Raw genomic sequence first — 15,953 nt, 5'->3', positions numbered from 1 at the left:
CGGAGGTTAAACTCTGCAGGCCTTTCCTTGGCACCGTCTGAGCTATCCAGAAACCTTTGCCCACCACATAGTTTTGCTCTCAAACGGCAAACAACCAAGACACGCATGTAGACTCACTCGAGGGCCAGTAGATTTCCCATTGCGATGGTGCATTGAGGTTCCCCGCAAGTAACTATATTGTGTTACACATAGAGTACTTCGACAAATGGCGAGCCAGTTAGATCATGCACGAGTCGGGGAGCTGGAGACTGCCTCTGGCAAGATTTGGAGTCCGAGCGCGTTGCAGCCGGAGGCATCAACCCGCCCAAGGCGAGCCAATGTTTGTGTCCCCGTCAGTTCTACTTGAGTCTGACCAGCTCCCCGTGCGCACTTTGTCAAAACGTTGTGTGCATCATTTTCGAGACGTCGATAATGGAAATAAATGCACTGCCTGAGAAATATTGCCGCGGCACAATAACCACTGTTCTACCCGTCAGAAATGCACACAGCCAGACGATTTCGGTTTTGTTTGTTTCATGTGCAGTGGTTCGGAGGTAGATTTGGCTATTAGTATCTTTTCCAGGCAGAGGGACAAGAAGAATTATGATACGCCTGAGGGTTGTCCAAACTGTAGTAGCTGCCACACAGGCGGCGTGTTGTCTGTTGTACCCACGTTGACCTTTCGATGGAAGAAGTGCTGGCTGCTCAGTCCAACAGTTTAGGCCATTGAATAAACATCGCTGCATATTCGAAGCGCACAATTTTCGAGATTGAACATTGGTGTAGTCACAATGCATCCATAAGGTGAAACAGCACTCAGTTTATTTCGACTGGATGCCCATTGGGTGAAGATTGGTGCATTCTGTCCGAGGAATTCAAACATCAAGACATGTTGGTTTCCATGCCAAAACCCAAATCCATACAATACATCTCAAAGTGCTTAGTTTACCAGCCGCCTGCTGTCTGACGGGCGCAAATTTAGCCGGGAAATCAGATATGTCTCCCCGTTGAGTAGCTGGTGATATCTGACAGCCCATTGCGATATGTCTTGATGACCTGTCTTGAGGAACTCAGCGCATGCATGGCAGTTACTTGGGACGGGCCAGCCGAGTGAGAGAGAGCCAAAGCCTAGCCATTAAGAGATATTGCTCTTCTTCTTTCGTTTCGTCCCAACAGTCTATGGCTGGCGAATCGCATGGCAGTGAAGGGATCGGGCCTGTCAGATTATCAGAGCCAGAGACAGATAAGACTAGCCCGCGGGGTCCCATAGGACAGCACACCTAGCATTTTCGGCGTGATATGCAAAGACCTCCTGGTTACAAGCTAGTTAAGCTAGCACCTGTCTCATGCTTCGATGTTGTTGCAGCTTGCACATCCGGATTGTATTATGTAACTAACCAAGATAACTCAGTTAGCTCAGTGGCCGGATGTGAGGCAACACAAACAGGGGTGGCTCCTGGCGTCACAGAACAACCCAGTCTGTCGTCGTGTGGTGTTGATGCTTGGCTGACCAGGCTGTTCCTCTGCTGCATTGACGATCGTAAAATGTCAATTGGCGCATTGATGAGCACGGTCCTAAGTGTCAACACGGGATCGGCAACTCAGAGTGCCATTATCATCTCGCTGATACTTGATTGCATGTCTGCTTGTATGAATGCAGGCTTCGTTTCGGAGCCAAACTATCACAGCTGTATTGTATGTACTATGCATGGCAGTTGACAGCTAAAATCAGTAGCATCATGGACCGCGACATGCTTGTAACGGTTCCAACTGTGTTCAGCAAGTTGCACTAGCGCCGCCACAAGTCTAGAAGCAAAGGAACAACCTCGACACGTGGTGTGGTCATTGCGTTCCGTAAAATAAGGGGGTCCTGCCATTATGGAGCCACAGTGGGAACGTTTGTTGACTGACAGGCAGGGTCGGAGTCACGACCCTGCTCGTCAAAGAGACAGGATTTGACAGAACGTCTCCTATGGGTCTTGCGGCGCGGTTTTCTGGTGGAACTCAACCGCTAATTGCCATGTGCCGCGCGCGACTCGTCCACATGCCGTCTTCCCTGGGGTTCGTTAGTGCGACCACTTAGTTACTTGCCTTCACACTTGGGAGCTGGATCGAGCCTGTGATACTATCACTCACCACGCATGGCATGCTGCTACAACGATATCGAGACTGACACACGGACATTGTACCGAATTCAGTATGGTTTGGGGATATGAATGCAGAATCTGCACGTCCGGCGGCCAGCTAATATTGTCGACCCTCCATGGCACATCCCCTTACCCCAGTCCTGTGTCCGCATATTATCAACCAGGAAGCTTCATTATGGAAACGAATGTTGACCAGTGACCGCAGGATTACTGTTCTTGGGGGGGCCAATGCCCAAAATTTCCCCAGGATGCCTTCTCCAAACGCGGTTGCTGTTGTATCAACCCTGCAAATCCATTCCGGTTGAGAAACCAGTAGGCTGCGCCATGGGTAATGACGTGAAGTCGTCAAGCGATCGGTAACAATGATGTTGGTTGGTAGTCTGCGGCATATGAAGTGCTCAAAGGAAATCTCGAAGCATTTAGCGTCTATATCGGATGGAAATGTTGCTCAATTACAAATAAAAATTTTAAACGAAAGACTGAGCGAGCTTCCTCGTGGTTCAAACTAGCACAGACTTGCAGTCACGTTAGTTGGCCGATATCAGAGCATCGGGCTGGTAGGCAGTTGCCAAGCAGCTGGCAGGCATCCAGGCATCCAGGCACCAATTGCTTTGGGAAAGTAACGATGGCCATGGCGATTTGACATCCGGTACACTCTCGTCTTGGCGAGTGTCGATGTCTGCTCTCTGTCTGACCGAACTTAATTCAGCCAATACCTGAAGTGAGAGAAGTTTTTTTATCTCACCACACCTTGACTCAGCCGCCGCAGACTTTACCAAGTCACCTCCTCTTCCGCCTTCCGGTTTCTAATAAAGTCTGGTGGGTGCAGGCCGTAGTCCATGACGCACCCTCTAGGATAGTATTTTCACGCGGTATCTCTCTGCTCATCATATTTTTTACTAGCTAGTGTGTGGACGCTCTCGTCAATACTATCTACAATATAGCCCTCTGGGCTCCAGACAGGCCACCCATTTCAGGTGAGTCTTGACTCTTGATCAAGGTACTACACACATCCTTCTCTGCGGCTTAGGTTGATGTGCGACGCTTCTCAAACTAATGCAAATTGACAACAGACCAGGAATATTGGGTGGGGCGCAGACCAGGCATCATTCTCGTTCATACCATTAACCAACTTGAAAGCTGGTTCCGACACCTATGTGAACGGTGTTGGATTATGGCTTGTGAAACGAAGAACTTATGCTTCAACAGCATTTACCCCTCGCCTTGCCTTGGGACTTTTTCAGCCGGGGTTTACATCGTCATCCTTGAACATCTCCGCACACAGCTCCCGATACACCCCACGCCACCACAGGAACCATAGGGATTCCTGTTTCAAATAGCGCCTGGCAATAATCTCTGCGATCTTGGTGGGTATGAATATTTGTTTCCTTCGGCACCAGCGGCGACCCATCACCGCGGGGGAACCAGTTCATGCGCATCAAGTGCCTATGCTACTAACCCACTTGACGGCTCAAACTTGAAGCATGTTTGGTCGGGGGTCGATGATAGGCCTAATGCGCCTTAGCCCTTAGTAAAAACCACTGGAGTTTTACAAACAGATACTCCGTACCCCAGTGACTCTTTATCACAAACGCAGACAAAACTGCTACTAGTAGCGTCACATTAGCTGGTGCTTTGACCTAGCACGACTCACCACATGCAGCAACTACGAGAACGCATCAAGGGTGGATGTACACACACTCACAAGATAGTTTTTGAGCCTTGATTATCGAGAGGATATGGATCCAAAGTACTACCGCTGGCCATTTCCTGCGGTTCATCCCATTGTTCATTTTCTGCTGCGCCAGCGGCCCGATCAGGCGCATTGGCCGAGATCCATCGGCGAGGCTTTCCCAGTCCACTGCCGACCTGTCTGCAACTCAGCCAGTTTCTCAACCAATTCTTTTACTTTGGCTGCTTCCAAGTTGATTAGCGAGGTGATGATATCCCCCGCATGTTGCATATTGACCCCTCATTTACGCTGAGAAACTAGCTCCGAAAAAACAATGACCTATGGAACACATGGACATGGGGGTCATGATCTGTTGTAGAAATCATGTAGGGCTCGAGCCAAACGCCGCGCAGTTCGATCGTTTGCTTCAGCGTCCGCATGGTGCATGAGCAATTGGCGAAGTTGATCATCAACCCTTTACGAATGCTGCGCACTGATGTTGATGGTTGTCATACTCTCAACTCTTGATGCTCCTGGCCTCTGACTATCTCGCTCTCGTCCCGCAGATAACAAAGAAGGCTTGTTCTGTCTTCACAATGCCGTAGTGGCTGCAGCATGACGAGTCGACTCGGACTCTTCTACCCTCGCGGTTGGCACTGTCGCCGGGTGCCCATCATTTCGACCTTAATGTTGTGCCTTTGGACTGAGTCTACTGACACGTTCCCAGTTTTTTGAGTTGCCTGCGGCTACGAGGCTTCTGTGCTGTTAGCGAAGGACGGGGTCACTGAGTCGAGACATATTCTGGAACAGCCCCAACTCAAAAGTAAAGAGTACATTGTGAAGCCACCAAATACGTCAAACACGCAACTTTAATGAAATTACCATGCGGTGGCTGATGTCGTTGCCTTATCCGCAATCCGCTGTGTCTTCTCACCGTTTACTCTCAGCTTACGGCCGGCGAAGCTGCCTGGCAAAAGAGGCATCGCGTACAGATCTGGCTCTTCGAGAATTGGTTGACTGGGTTCTCTTAACCCCTGTTGCAACTCTGGCCGTAGTGGAGATGGGACGTGGAGACTCGGATGCTTCAGTTCTTCCACCATTACCACCACCACCACCACCACCACTACCACCACCATGATAATCTATAACCGCACTGGGGCCCCCTCAGAGCCCTCTCCAAGGGATACACGGGCCGCCAGGGGTCTGAGTTTGTTTGACTCCCCCATGTAGCTCAGAAAAGGTGTTCCAGCCTCCTTCACCCTTGTTTCTGGCCGGTTGCTCGAGCTGTTCTAGCCTAGTCCCTTTCCGACTGTCTGTCCGTCACAGTGGGCGATGGCGACCTCGTGTTACGTCTTGCAGTTCGTTTCAATACCATGTACTCCGTAGCAACTCGAGGTCAAGCTGCAACAACTGGGGGCTTGGTGTTGAATCCACCCGGGCAAATCAGTATACAAACGGGCGGCATATAGATGTGTTCTGCATTAGAAGATGAACAAGGTCCCCCTTCATCCTCAGCCTGCCTCCAGCTCTTGCCCCACCTCTCATCAGTGTTGTGCTATAGAGACCTACTGCAACCTTACCCTTACCAAGGCAACCTTCGTCTCAGATTCCCGGCCTGTGCATGCCTCTAAGTGACTTTGACACTCGAGGGTCTCTGGGACTTTGACCAGGGGCACGGTTCCCTACATTCTATCCGGGTGGTGGGCACCATGACACCATGGATCCTCTTGCCTTCGACCAAGCCAAGGCTAAGGTAAGGTGATGGGACTGAGGGTGGCCCATTTTAGTCGCATTGTGGGCTTGAACAAGGCCGTTCCGTAGATATATATCGTCCGCGCCGACTCTCTCAACGCCGTCCCAACTGGCCGAACAATGAGTGGTTCCCTGGGCCATATCTATTGAAATACTCGTGTTGAGACTATTCAGAGACGCTGTGATACCTGCCCTTCTGTAAGCGCTCCAACTACCAGTGGAAGCATTGCAAGGTCTGGTGCCAGTCCTATCCAGCTCAATGGCTCATATCGCGACATGTATCGCCAATATAGAGCCAGGCTCTGTCTCAAAGTCACCATCACCATCCCCAACGCTTCCCATACTTTCTGTGAGTAAATTTTGCTACATCTTCTCCTGCTCGGCGCGTAGGTGTAGATTTCCAGCTTACGCGAACACCACCTAGACAACTCCTCCTACCTCATCAATAGATAAGTCATTCGCTTGGAGGATGTTGCCGACAGAGCAACGCAAGTACCAACTATTCCCAAAAGACAAGCCGATCTCAAACTCGAATCTCAGCAAATCTTTGGATCCCGAGGCGGCGTTTGCAGTGGCAATGGGCGACAGAAATGACAAAGGGTCTGCGTGTTCGGTCTTGCGCCTCCGGGTCAACCAGTATAATCCGGCTAGACGACGTAAAATCAGCGTGCCCGAGTTAGAGCCTATGACAACCGTCCAAGAAATTGCAATGGATTCTCGTTAGTATTGACTCTTCAGGATACAACCGACTTGACCCTCCCACTAACTTTCGATACAGCTACGATACCTGGACGACCACCTTTACATGAGCGTTCTTCGAGTGCCCCAGAAGACGCAAGAGACGAGAGACAGCGAGTGCCAATGCGCAGCCAAGATACATCCCTACCTGTTGACGTTGCCAAAGCGGTTAATGAACCCCTTCCTCAGCCTGCATTGCAAACTCCCTTGTCTCAGTCACTCCCACGTCGGTTGGCGCCTCTACTTATTCCCACAGCAGAGCTTCCAGCTCCCCTCTTGCAGTCCAAAGTCTCCAGCAATAATCTTAGATCGGATAGCACACCTCCGTCGTCTTCTCGAAGCACTCGTTTGGATTACTCTCCCCTTGGCCGACCGCGAATTACACCGAGCATTTCTACTCCAGACTTATCGCAGCCGAAATCGGCCTCGAGTGATGGCTCATCGGCTGTTACGCTACCTACTCCGATTTCCGCTCCAATCATGGAGTCTCATCCGTGCCTCTCCGAAACCATGGGACGGATCTAGCACTTTCTCAACCCAGAGTGACCGGAGTGTATCTGGCCAGGACGGACCGAAAAAATCTCACATCCACCAACATCGTCGCGGAGCTTCAGAATCCTCGACGACAGGTATGATGGACCGCGGAAGACCCAGAAAGCGGGCCGAGGTTCGTAATAACAATGGGCCACCGCTCAAATCCAATGATTCAAAGAAAACATTGAGCTGCGAAAGAAGAGCGTTCGAGGAGCTGCCCAAGGGCTGGAAGCCTTCAGATGCGGCCCACAAACTCAATGTCAATGATGTCGTAGCTCTTCAGAAGCAGGCATTGGACCAGGCTGAAAGATTTGAAGTTCTCCGGGTTGAAGATGTTGATGGCCTCTCAAAGGAACTTCGCCACCTCGATGAAAGGACCGATTATCTACGCCGAACCTACACATCACTACGTGCCGGACGTCGCAATCTTCACTCACGTATCTGCCAGTACCTGCGGTCTCCTCGAGTAGCCAAGTTCAGCCACGAGTCTATGCTCAAGCAAGAGGAGGCACTGGCCGAATTGGACGCCTCAATTGACGACTGGGTCACCAAGTTGGAACGGGCAGAGAATCGCCGCACACGAGTTCGCCAAAAGCTATTGGAGCATGTTGCGGCTGCAGCCCTGCTTCCCGTTGCAAACTCAGCCCAGGGCTCGTCAGAATTAGTCCAGCAAGTGAAATCTCCCGGTGGCCCGCGTGAGCTCTCTACACCACCCCGCAGCCCATCAAAGACGAGTTTCGCCAGCCGAGCAGACAATGTTTCGCCCTCCCCGCAAAGGGTTGTTGCTCAAGTCCCGAGCACAATGATTGAGCAACCTGTTGTTGAAAATGCAGCCAAGAATGTGTGTGACATCAGCCGCGCCAGAAGCACCGTTGCGTTGAAGCGGTCTGATGTTGAGAGTATCCGTATATACGCTGGGGATGACGTCTACGCACTTCTCGCCGACGTGGAGAACGAGATCTCCAAGATGGGTGTGGGCACACCCGATTCTACCACTTCCCTGGATATTCAGAGCCAGAGGCAACGAAGCCGAGAGCAGCTGATCGGCCGTGTTGACTATCCTGGTCCTTCCCATCCCGCCGGAGTTGCATCTGCCACGGCCGCAAATCTCGCTCCAAACGCCGCCGATATTAATAACAGGGATGGCAAGAATGCCACTCCTAGTCCGACCTCGTCCCAGGCCAAAGACGCTGCTAAGGAAGGGGGGATTCTCCTTACCGCTGCTGTTTTCAAGCCTTGATCCGCTGCATTAACACCACCTTTAATTTTCACCACATCTAACAAGCGAAATACGATACCTGCCGCAAGGCAGACACTCCTTAATTCACTCACTATGGCCTACCTACCATTTCGCCATACTTCTGTTTCGCATCACGAACGCTATTCATTCATGCTTCATATGTCTCACCTTTTAACACGACACCTTATCTCTTTTATTATCCTAATTTTTCATTTCCTACATGATACCTGTTTTCTGGAGTAGGGCGCAATTGGAACACAAGTGATCCGTACAAGATTGCTGATATACGAGCAAATTTTGTTTGGGCGAGGCACAATCACAACGATTCACACGGCTGCTTGGGCATTTACAGCGAGCATGTATAGCGTCTCTTTACTTTCTATGAAATACCATTTATTACCACACTTGAGTAAATACGCATGTCGTTGCGTGACTGCCCCTGCTCTCGTGACTTGCGTATCCACTGTCAGAAAAAAAGAAACTCGTTGTAACGTACCGCCGATATCAATTTCTCTCCGGATTGTAATAAAAAGTCCACTTCTGCAATGGTAATCAGACGTCAAGAGATTGGGTTGTTGCATTATCCACTCCTCTATCCACATCTATCCGCACCTTGTCTATAATTGAGCGACCTTCCAATTTGCGGGGAGGCATCAAATGAGGAAATGGGAGTGTCAGCAGTGGTGTTGAAAGATGGACACACGGCGTGCCGCCGGAGGAGCCGAGATCACAACGGCCGGTGCCGGATATCCATTCAGGAGAACCGTTGCAAGCGTCATCCATTCCCAGGCTAGCGCGGCCGTAAACATGGTGAATCTGCAACTGCAATCTAAATACGGTGAGCGAGACATGTACATGTAGGCAACTAAGCATGCAGGTTGCTAATTGATACACGATATATGGCTGATGTGAGAGCTGCCCCGTTACGATTCGCTGTTTGTGTTGCGAATCGCTACGGAGCCATTACCTTACGGACGGACGACACAGACAAATTGGAGATGATCTACTACTCTTGATTTCGTATGCCAGCGCACGTAAAGTGTGAGTGTTGGTCATGTCCACACACGGGCTCGGGGCCAACCACCACGAACCACGGAGGAGCGTGGTCTGTCAGACTTGCAACATGGATTCAATACCATAGTAACTCTGCACGTCGTCCAAGTTCATATTTCCAACGAATGGAAGCAAGGAATCTAGTTTTGTTTTGACTTTGGTTCCCCGTCTGTCGATCTCCCAACGTGCATGACCGCCCAGCAAGGCGCAGCTCGGTGGTCGACCCTCTTTCCCTCTGTGCAAACCTTGCATCTTCATTTCTCGACTCGCTGCAAAAGACGGCCGATACAACAGTGCTGTTGAAGCCTCGGTCTTCGTTTCTTGCCAAGTTGAGCATCCTAGCCCTTCCATGCTACACTACCACATGTCTCCGTGATGCGGTGCAACGCTGCAGCCGTCCCAGGACGTCGTCGCTGGGGATGATTCCCAGATCATTTCACAAATCGCCATCCCATCATCACTTGGTTTCTTGGCAACTGCAGGCCGCCAGTTTGGTTCTCCCCCGCATGCTGCGATGAACGCAAACCAGTCACGTTGCGGTACAACACACCATCATGAACGGGGAAGCTGCAGATGTGCCTGTTCCTGAACCACATGGCCATGTCGTTCCCATCTACATCACCTCGAACGTGTGTACGTGTATGACTCGGGCGTCGTGGGCTACGGCGAACAGCTTTCTGCGGATCGGACTTTCAACACCGAAGTGGCGGAACGGGGGTCTGCATCCTCGGCTCATGACGATCCCCCCAGCCCCCCTCATCCTCCGTCACGCCTCGTTCGACATATGGGTGCGGAGTAGTTGGCTCTCCCGACCTGGTATGGGCAAGCCCCGGAGCGCGCCTGTCTTCCTGCCTTGCGTGAATTCTTCCAAGCGATGCAGAAACGCCACGGTACCATCCAAGCCACCAGCTTTCGTCTCACATTTCCCCTTTCCCTCCTAGTCTACACTCCCGCGCCTGAATCCAGCCCAACTGGGCAAATGGCGCGTTAGCGAGCGGGGATTGGTGGTCGTCGTTGCGTTTCTTCCAAGGAGATCACCAGAACTGCTGAAAACGCAAGATTTACACAGGGGTTGACCGCGGCCCCTCTCCAAAAAGAAAACAGTCCTCTTCGTCAGCCTACACTCCCCAGCCGATGTCGTAACCTTCATCATGGGCCCTGTCCCGTTCGGCCCCAGCCGTTGATCGCATCATGTGCGGTGCTCCGTCAATCAGCACAACTGGCACTAGTAGGGGTCTGAAGGACATGAGACGATTGTAGCCACCGGCGACGGTGACTGGACGGTAGGCAGCCGTGGCTTACCAAAGTTCCCCGCGAAAGACAAGGTCGAAAAAGAGTCGTGACCAGCATGCAAGTTCCTTTCAAGGAAAGGCCAAGGTGTGTGGTTGGCTTCCAAGGTGTGCGTGTTGCATGTTGGACTGCATGCACATCATTCACGTGATACAGATAAACTACCAAGGTACCTAGTACGTACTCGGTAAGCATCTTGCCTTTGCACCCACGTACCTAGGTATGTTGAACAGGAGAAAATGAATCAACAATCACACACACACACACACACACACATATATATATATATATTGCGCTTAGTGCGCTGCTTCGCTTGGAATTACGCCGCTGCTTTGCGGCGCTGGTTGCCGCCACTCTTCTTGAATGATCTGTCCTCGTTCGAACTTGGCTTAAGCACATTGCAACAGGTCGGTCTATAAAACGAAGAAACAGCACCCAGTGCCATTTGTGGCTATTTCATTACAATACATATATATATAGCTGTACCTGTGGTCTAGTCGTTACACTGTGTATTAAAAAACGCCTTTGCCACCGTCTCAAATAAAAACAATACCATTGCTCATACTCCATTCCTGACATGCCATGTAATCGTACACATTCAAACCGCTGAAAGGCCCTCGGCAGCGGATGCCACTGTTGGATATCCCCGTTGGACGGGCAATTATTAAGTTTGGCTCTCAAACCGCCACCCCCAAGCAGTCACTCCTCAACTCAACTCCCCCTTCTCTCTTGCAATATCATCAGTGCGTCAAGATCTTGACGGCCTGCAGGATCAGTCCAAATATCAGACCTCTCGCCACCTCCTCTATCTGCAGGCAGTCAAACACCCTACCGAGCGCCTCACCCGTGGCCGCCTGCCCCATGACACCCATCAATGCCGCTGGGACCCCACTCTGGATGAGAAGCCTGCGCGCCTTAATTGCTAGCTTCTCCTTTTCGTCAGCTGTCATTTCCTCCGGCCAGGTAGCCCTCTCTTGGTCTGTTGGCATTGTGTTTGCCCGGAGCTTACGCAGCTGAGCTGCGATTCCAGCGTCCGATGTGTTTGCATCGAGCACAGATGACTGGATCAAAGACTGCACAGTGAGCAATGACGGGTTCCCTGGTCTCAGGAGGAAGGACTTGGCTGCGGTCAGAAGCGTGCGGCGGATGTTCCATGCAGACGAAAGAGTGTACATCTCATTGATCACTGCGAACAGGAGCTCGACGGCCACTCTGGTTTCTTGCTCCGACATCGGCGAGTACTGTTTGACAGGCTTCGTGATCGCCTTCTTCCCACCATTCAGGGTCGACAAGGACGGCGCGCTGGAGCTGTTTGGCAGACTGCGAATAGTTTGATAGATGTTCGCATTATCGTTTTGTCTCGATTGTGTTTCATCACCATTCACTGATGATTCATAATCACTCGTCATCTCGTCTGGTGGTGGGGGAAGCTTCGTGAGATCAAGACTAACGGTTGAAGGTGACTGAAGTGCCGCCAAGCTAGATGCCCTACTATGCTCCATGCTGGGCCGCGCACTGGCTGGGCCGGATCCAGTCTCGATTCTCTCAGCACTTCTCCCCATTCTCCCCATCTCACCGTCAATATCACCTACGAACTGGTAACTGGGTCGTCGCGACATTGGTGCCATCTTTCCGGGTTGGGTGGAGATAACCGAAGACCGTTGGCTGTCCATGCTAGCTCTATCTGATCTCGCTGGAGATCTTGCCGAATCCACTCGAGGCGGCGTGGATATTGATAGTCTATTCACAGACTGCGTTAAATCGACTGACTGGCTGGTCGACTTCCTAGTTAAACCAGCAATGTTGCCAAATACTCCGCTTACACCGCCAACCAATGTTTTGCCTCCTTCAACAGCACCTTGCGGCGCAATAGTGAGAACGTCAAGCATGTTCTTGCCGACAGTCTCCCAGCCAAAGGACTTCGAGTTACCGTGTGTATGGCCCTGAGACTTCTCCAGGAAGCGCTTCATGCCTTCACTCTCAGCCAGTGACTGATACCAACACCCGTCCCTCAGGTATCTTTCAAGCTCTCCCCGGAGAGACTCTCTTGTGTGTATTTTCCAGCTTGGCAATTCTTTGTGAAGCTCCGTAAATGCAGTGGCTCCAGATATAGTTGCAATTCTCCTCAAAATCTCATGTAACGTTTCAAAATCGGAGTAACGTCGAACAATCATCCATCCGGTATGCGCAGACGATGACGGCTCGACCTGGATTAAATAGTCCCAACTAGGTTTGCTGCGAATCTTGCCGCCGTCACCCGTGGCATCATCGTGTAAAGTAAACGACGCATTATGAAGCGTAAGAGGAGCCTTTCGAGGACCATCCTCGTCATTGTCATCCGATTGACCTGGTGGTACAATCTGATCAAACGAAGTAAAGTGCTGCTCACTGGATCGCTGTGGTGATGACTTTTGACTTGAGGACTCGGGGCCAGATCTGGGCGTAACAGGCGTGTTCTCTGCTTCACTTTTGGTAGAGTCTGTCGACGTGCCTCTGGGAGGCGACTTTTCACCCAGTCCATTCAAAACGGCGGACTTTTCGGGGATTTCAGGTGATTTCTGACCGGTTTCCTGGGGTTCTGACACCAACTCTACGCTCTTATGGGGCGTGCTTGTCCTGTCCAGATTGGTATCATCTCTCTGTTGTCGTTCATCATCTCGAGCAATCATTGCATTCATTCGTTTCATTTCTTCCATGGCACCTTCCAACTCTTCATCAGCTCTACTCAACTTTTTCTTATGGCCGAGTGACTCTTTCCGACGCGACCGATCTATTTCCAAGCTTGAACGAGCCGCTACAGGCTTTGCAATGCCGATATTGCCTACATTTCCATCAATGTCCGCAAACACGTTGGACCCAGTGTCGCGGCCTGTTTGCATTCCGACGTCAATGGCCTGATTTATGTCTGGTTCGCCAGCCTCAAGAAGATACACAATCCATCCATTAATCCATTCGGCCTTACTGCAAGTCTGTAGGATTGTCTCGAGCACAGAATTGGCCAGGATTTCTCGAAGGAAAATTCGAGCTGGATCGCAGTTTTGGGAACCTTGATCCAGAAACCCCAAGACGTCCTCAGCTACCACCCTGAACTTGGCAGCTTGTTGTTTTTGATTAAGCAGGATGGCAAGTCGAGAATCTGGATTTGATGCCAGGTAATTATATACTGCATCTGCTGCGGTCATGTTCGTCTCAGGAGGTAGGTCCGCAAAAGCCGCTGAGAGTTCTGATAACAGCGCGATGACGATAGAAGAACTGTTCGTAAGCAGATCCAAGAAAGCATCTGCTGGTCGTTTCTTAGATATTCGATTGGAAACAGACAGCAGATACGAGTTCAGCGTCTTTCGACATGACAGAGGAAATGAATGATCGCCTGGTATCAGTGGACTATACCACCACTTAACGTAGTCTCGAATGACTGCGTCCACAAGTCCGCCTAGCGCGTCCCGTGTTTCTGGTCGAAAATCGTCAAAGGACTTGAAGGCAGTTTCTTCGTAATCGCCATCTTGGTTGCAATCATCCCTTTTGCACTGCTTCAAATCAAGCCAGACCCTATCGAGAACTTCTGGTCCCTTTTCTCCCCGCACAGCTTGCGCAATGGCTGGATTTCTGGTTTCTAGCGAGATTAACAATAGCACACCACCGATGGCACCAATTAACAAGAGACCGATTTGGCCGAGAAGGGCATATATCATGGCAGACGCTGCGACTGCAACACCAGCTAGGGTCGCTGGCGTGGCTTCGGATATGAGTTTGAGAGCTTTGGCGGCAAGGGCAGATGTCTTGTTGTCGAGCTCCGTAGATTCCGCCATCGACGCCCGAGCCACATTTCGGTCCCTTGAGTCGGCCTCGTCGGTCTTGACCGGGTCATATTGGTCGCCTATCGTCGCCGTCTCGGGCTTCTGGGCTTCATACTCGGGGGTTGGTTTGTGGGAGGCGGCGGGCTGGTTTACGCCGTCGAAGTTTGTTGAACTCATGGGAAGAACCCGTCGTTGGTAAAATGGAACAGGAATAAACCCAAGATTTGGCGAGAACCTCAATCGGAAGATGATTATGGCACCATAACAATGCTGTAGCGCCGGTCGAGATCGAGCTGGATGCCAAGTGGGGAGAGGGCCAGGAGATATTTCGAGTCTGGTCCTGTCGTCGCACTGGACAAGCTACGGCGTCTCGAAATTGAGATCCGTTGCCCTAGTCATCCATCAGAAGAGAATTTTGGGGCCGCTTTCTTTCTAGGGACCTAGTCAACCCCTATCAATTGCTAATTTTAGTGTAGTCGTAATGTGGCCCAGCCGTCAACCCGCCAATCTGCCAATGCTGGCCCGCGCCACACTGGTACGCAATTGGGATCTTCAATGATATCAATATCAACGTCGGTTGCTTGCAATACGCAACAAGGGCAACGTTGTAGGCGCTTTGGCTTGCGAGACAGATATGGGCATGAGGCGGTTGTATTCTTACAGATGCATCTGTGTTTCACGAAACAAGGGCAGCTGGCAGCCTAAGCTTCCTGTCACGTGAGATCGTGTTGCAGCTGGCCCAACTGTGACGCGTCAAGAGGCACGGTCCGGCTTCAAGCTTTCACTCATTCAAAGCTGCAGCTCTTATCCAGCCGAATTCCAAGTAACACGGTGCGCTAACTTTGGAGAATTTTGATCAAGTCTGCTCGGTTATCGCACAGAATCATGTCTCCTTCGACTAAGAAACGTGCTGCCGATGATTCTGATGAGGATCAAAAGGTCTCCGTTAAAGTTTCGAAGAAGACCAAGCACAATATCACCGCAGATGGCGAAGATGACGAGGGCAACCCATTTTGGGAAGTAAGCTGCAATCTACGTCTCTTGCGATAATCCGGCTATGTTCTGGGGGCTAATTCAGCGTACCGCAGCTCTCAAACAAGCGACGCGTAGGAGTTTCGCAATTCAAGAACATGTGCCTCGTCAACGTCCGAGAGTATTATGAAAAGGATGGCAAAATGCTCCCAGGGAAAAAGGTGCGTATCCCGAGCGCAGTGTGCTTATCCGCTCTTCTATGCATCCTAACTCAATAAACAGGGAATATCACTTTCTGTGGCCCAGTACACGGCGTTGTTAAAGGCCGCGCCCGGTATCAACGCTGCACTCCGACAAATGGGCCAGGCCATGGAAGATGTTGACGACCTAGGCGATACTACAGCCGAACCAACAAAGAAGCCCAAGAAGGAGAAGAAGAAGGCATCCAAAGCCAACATTGACGCAACAAGCGACGAAGAAGAGGATTAGAAGACCTACCTTCACGGCATCAAAAACAAGAAAATGAAGAGAGAAGGCTAAGAGATGCCGCCCAATTTCTTTGCAAGGCGTTGAGGATTTTTGTTTCCACATCCAAAAACCCTATTTGGATCGGGATCACTCGATGAGTGCTTGGTTGTACTTGTGGACGATCTAGAGTCGTATTTTTTTTTTTTTTTTTTTTTTTTTTGATTTTTGACGATGCAGTATACGGACTCTCGAGGAAGGATGATGATGTACGATACAAATTGCACTGGCGTGAGGGAACTGGAGAGCGTTAT

The 15,953-nt window shown here is 50.8% G+C and overlaps 3 protein-coding genes across 3 annotated transcripts; 2 read left to right on the top strand and 1 right to left on the bottom strand.

Moving 5' to 3' along the window:
• The first annotated feature begins 5,654 nt into the window (after window positions 1-5,654).
• Window positions 5,655-8,788, top strand: J3458_005495 (uncharacterized protein). The gene is made up of 3 exons (XM_007812504.2): window positions 5,655-5,899; window positions 5,975-6,269; window positions 6,329-8,788. The coding sequence occupies exon 3, from the start codon at window positions 6,356-6,358 to the stop codon at window positions 8,060-8,062; it is 1,707 nt and encodes a 568-aa protein (XP_007810695.2). The 5' UTR covers window positions 5,655-5,899; window positions 5,975-6,269; window positions 6,329-6,355; the 3' UTR covers window positions 8,063-8,788.
• A 1,873-nt stretch (window positions 8,789-10,661) lies between these two features.
• Window positions 10,662-14,943, bottom strand: J3458_005494 (uncharacterized protein). Its single transcript, XM_007812503.2, has one exon. It carries the CDS (start codon window positions 14,377-14,379, stop codon window positions 11,146-11,148), a length of 3,234 nt encoding a protein of 1,077 aa, XP_007810694.2. The 5' UTR covers window positions 14,380-14,943; the 3' UTR covers window positions 10,662-11,145.
• Window positions 14,944-15,087: 144 nt separating this feature from the next.
• J3458_005493 (uncharacterized protein) lies at window positions 15,088-15,663 on the top strand (the record flags this gene model as incomplete). Its single annotated transcript, XM_007812502.1, has 3 exons — window positions 15,088-15,222; window positions 15,291-15,395; window positions 15,457-15,663. 3 exons carry the CDS (start codon window positions 15,088-15,090, stop codon window positions 15,661-15,663), a joined length of 447 nt encoding a protein of 148 aa, XP_007810693.1.
• Between the last annotated feature and the right edge of the window lie 290 nt (window positions 15,664-15,953).

The sequence above is a fragment of the Metarhizium acridum genome, assembly GCF_019434415.1.
Source record: "Metarhizium acridum strain ARSEF 324 chromosome Unknown scaffold_31, whole genome shotgun sequence".
NCBI lineage: Eukaryota > Fungi > Ascomycota > Sordariomycetes > Hypocreales > Clavicipitaceae > Metarhizium > Metarhizium acridum.
This window is presented reverse-complemented; position numbering and strand designations above follow the sequence as displayed.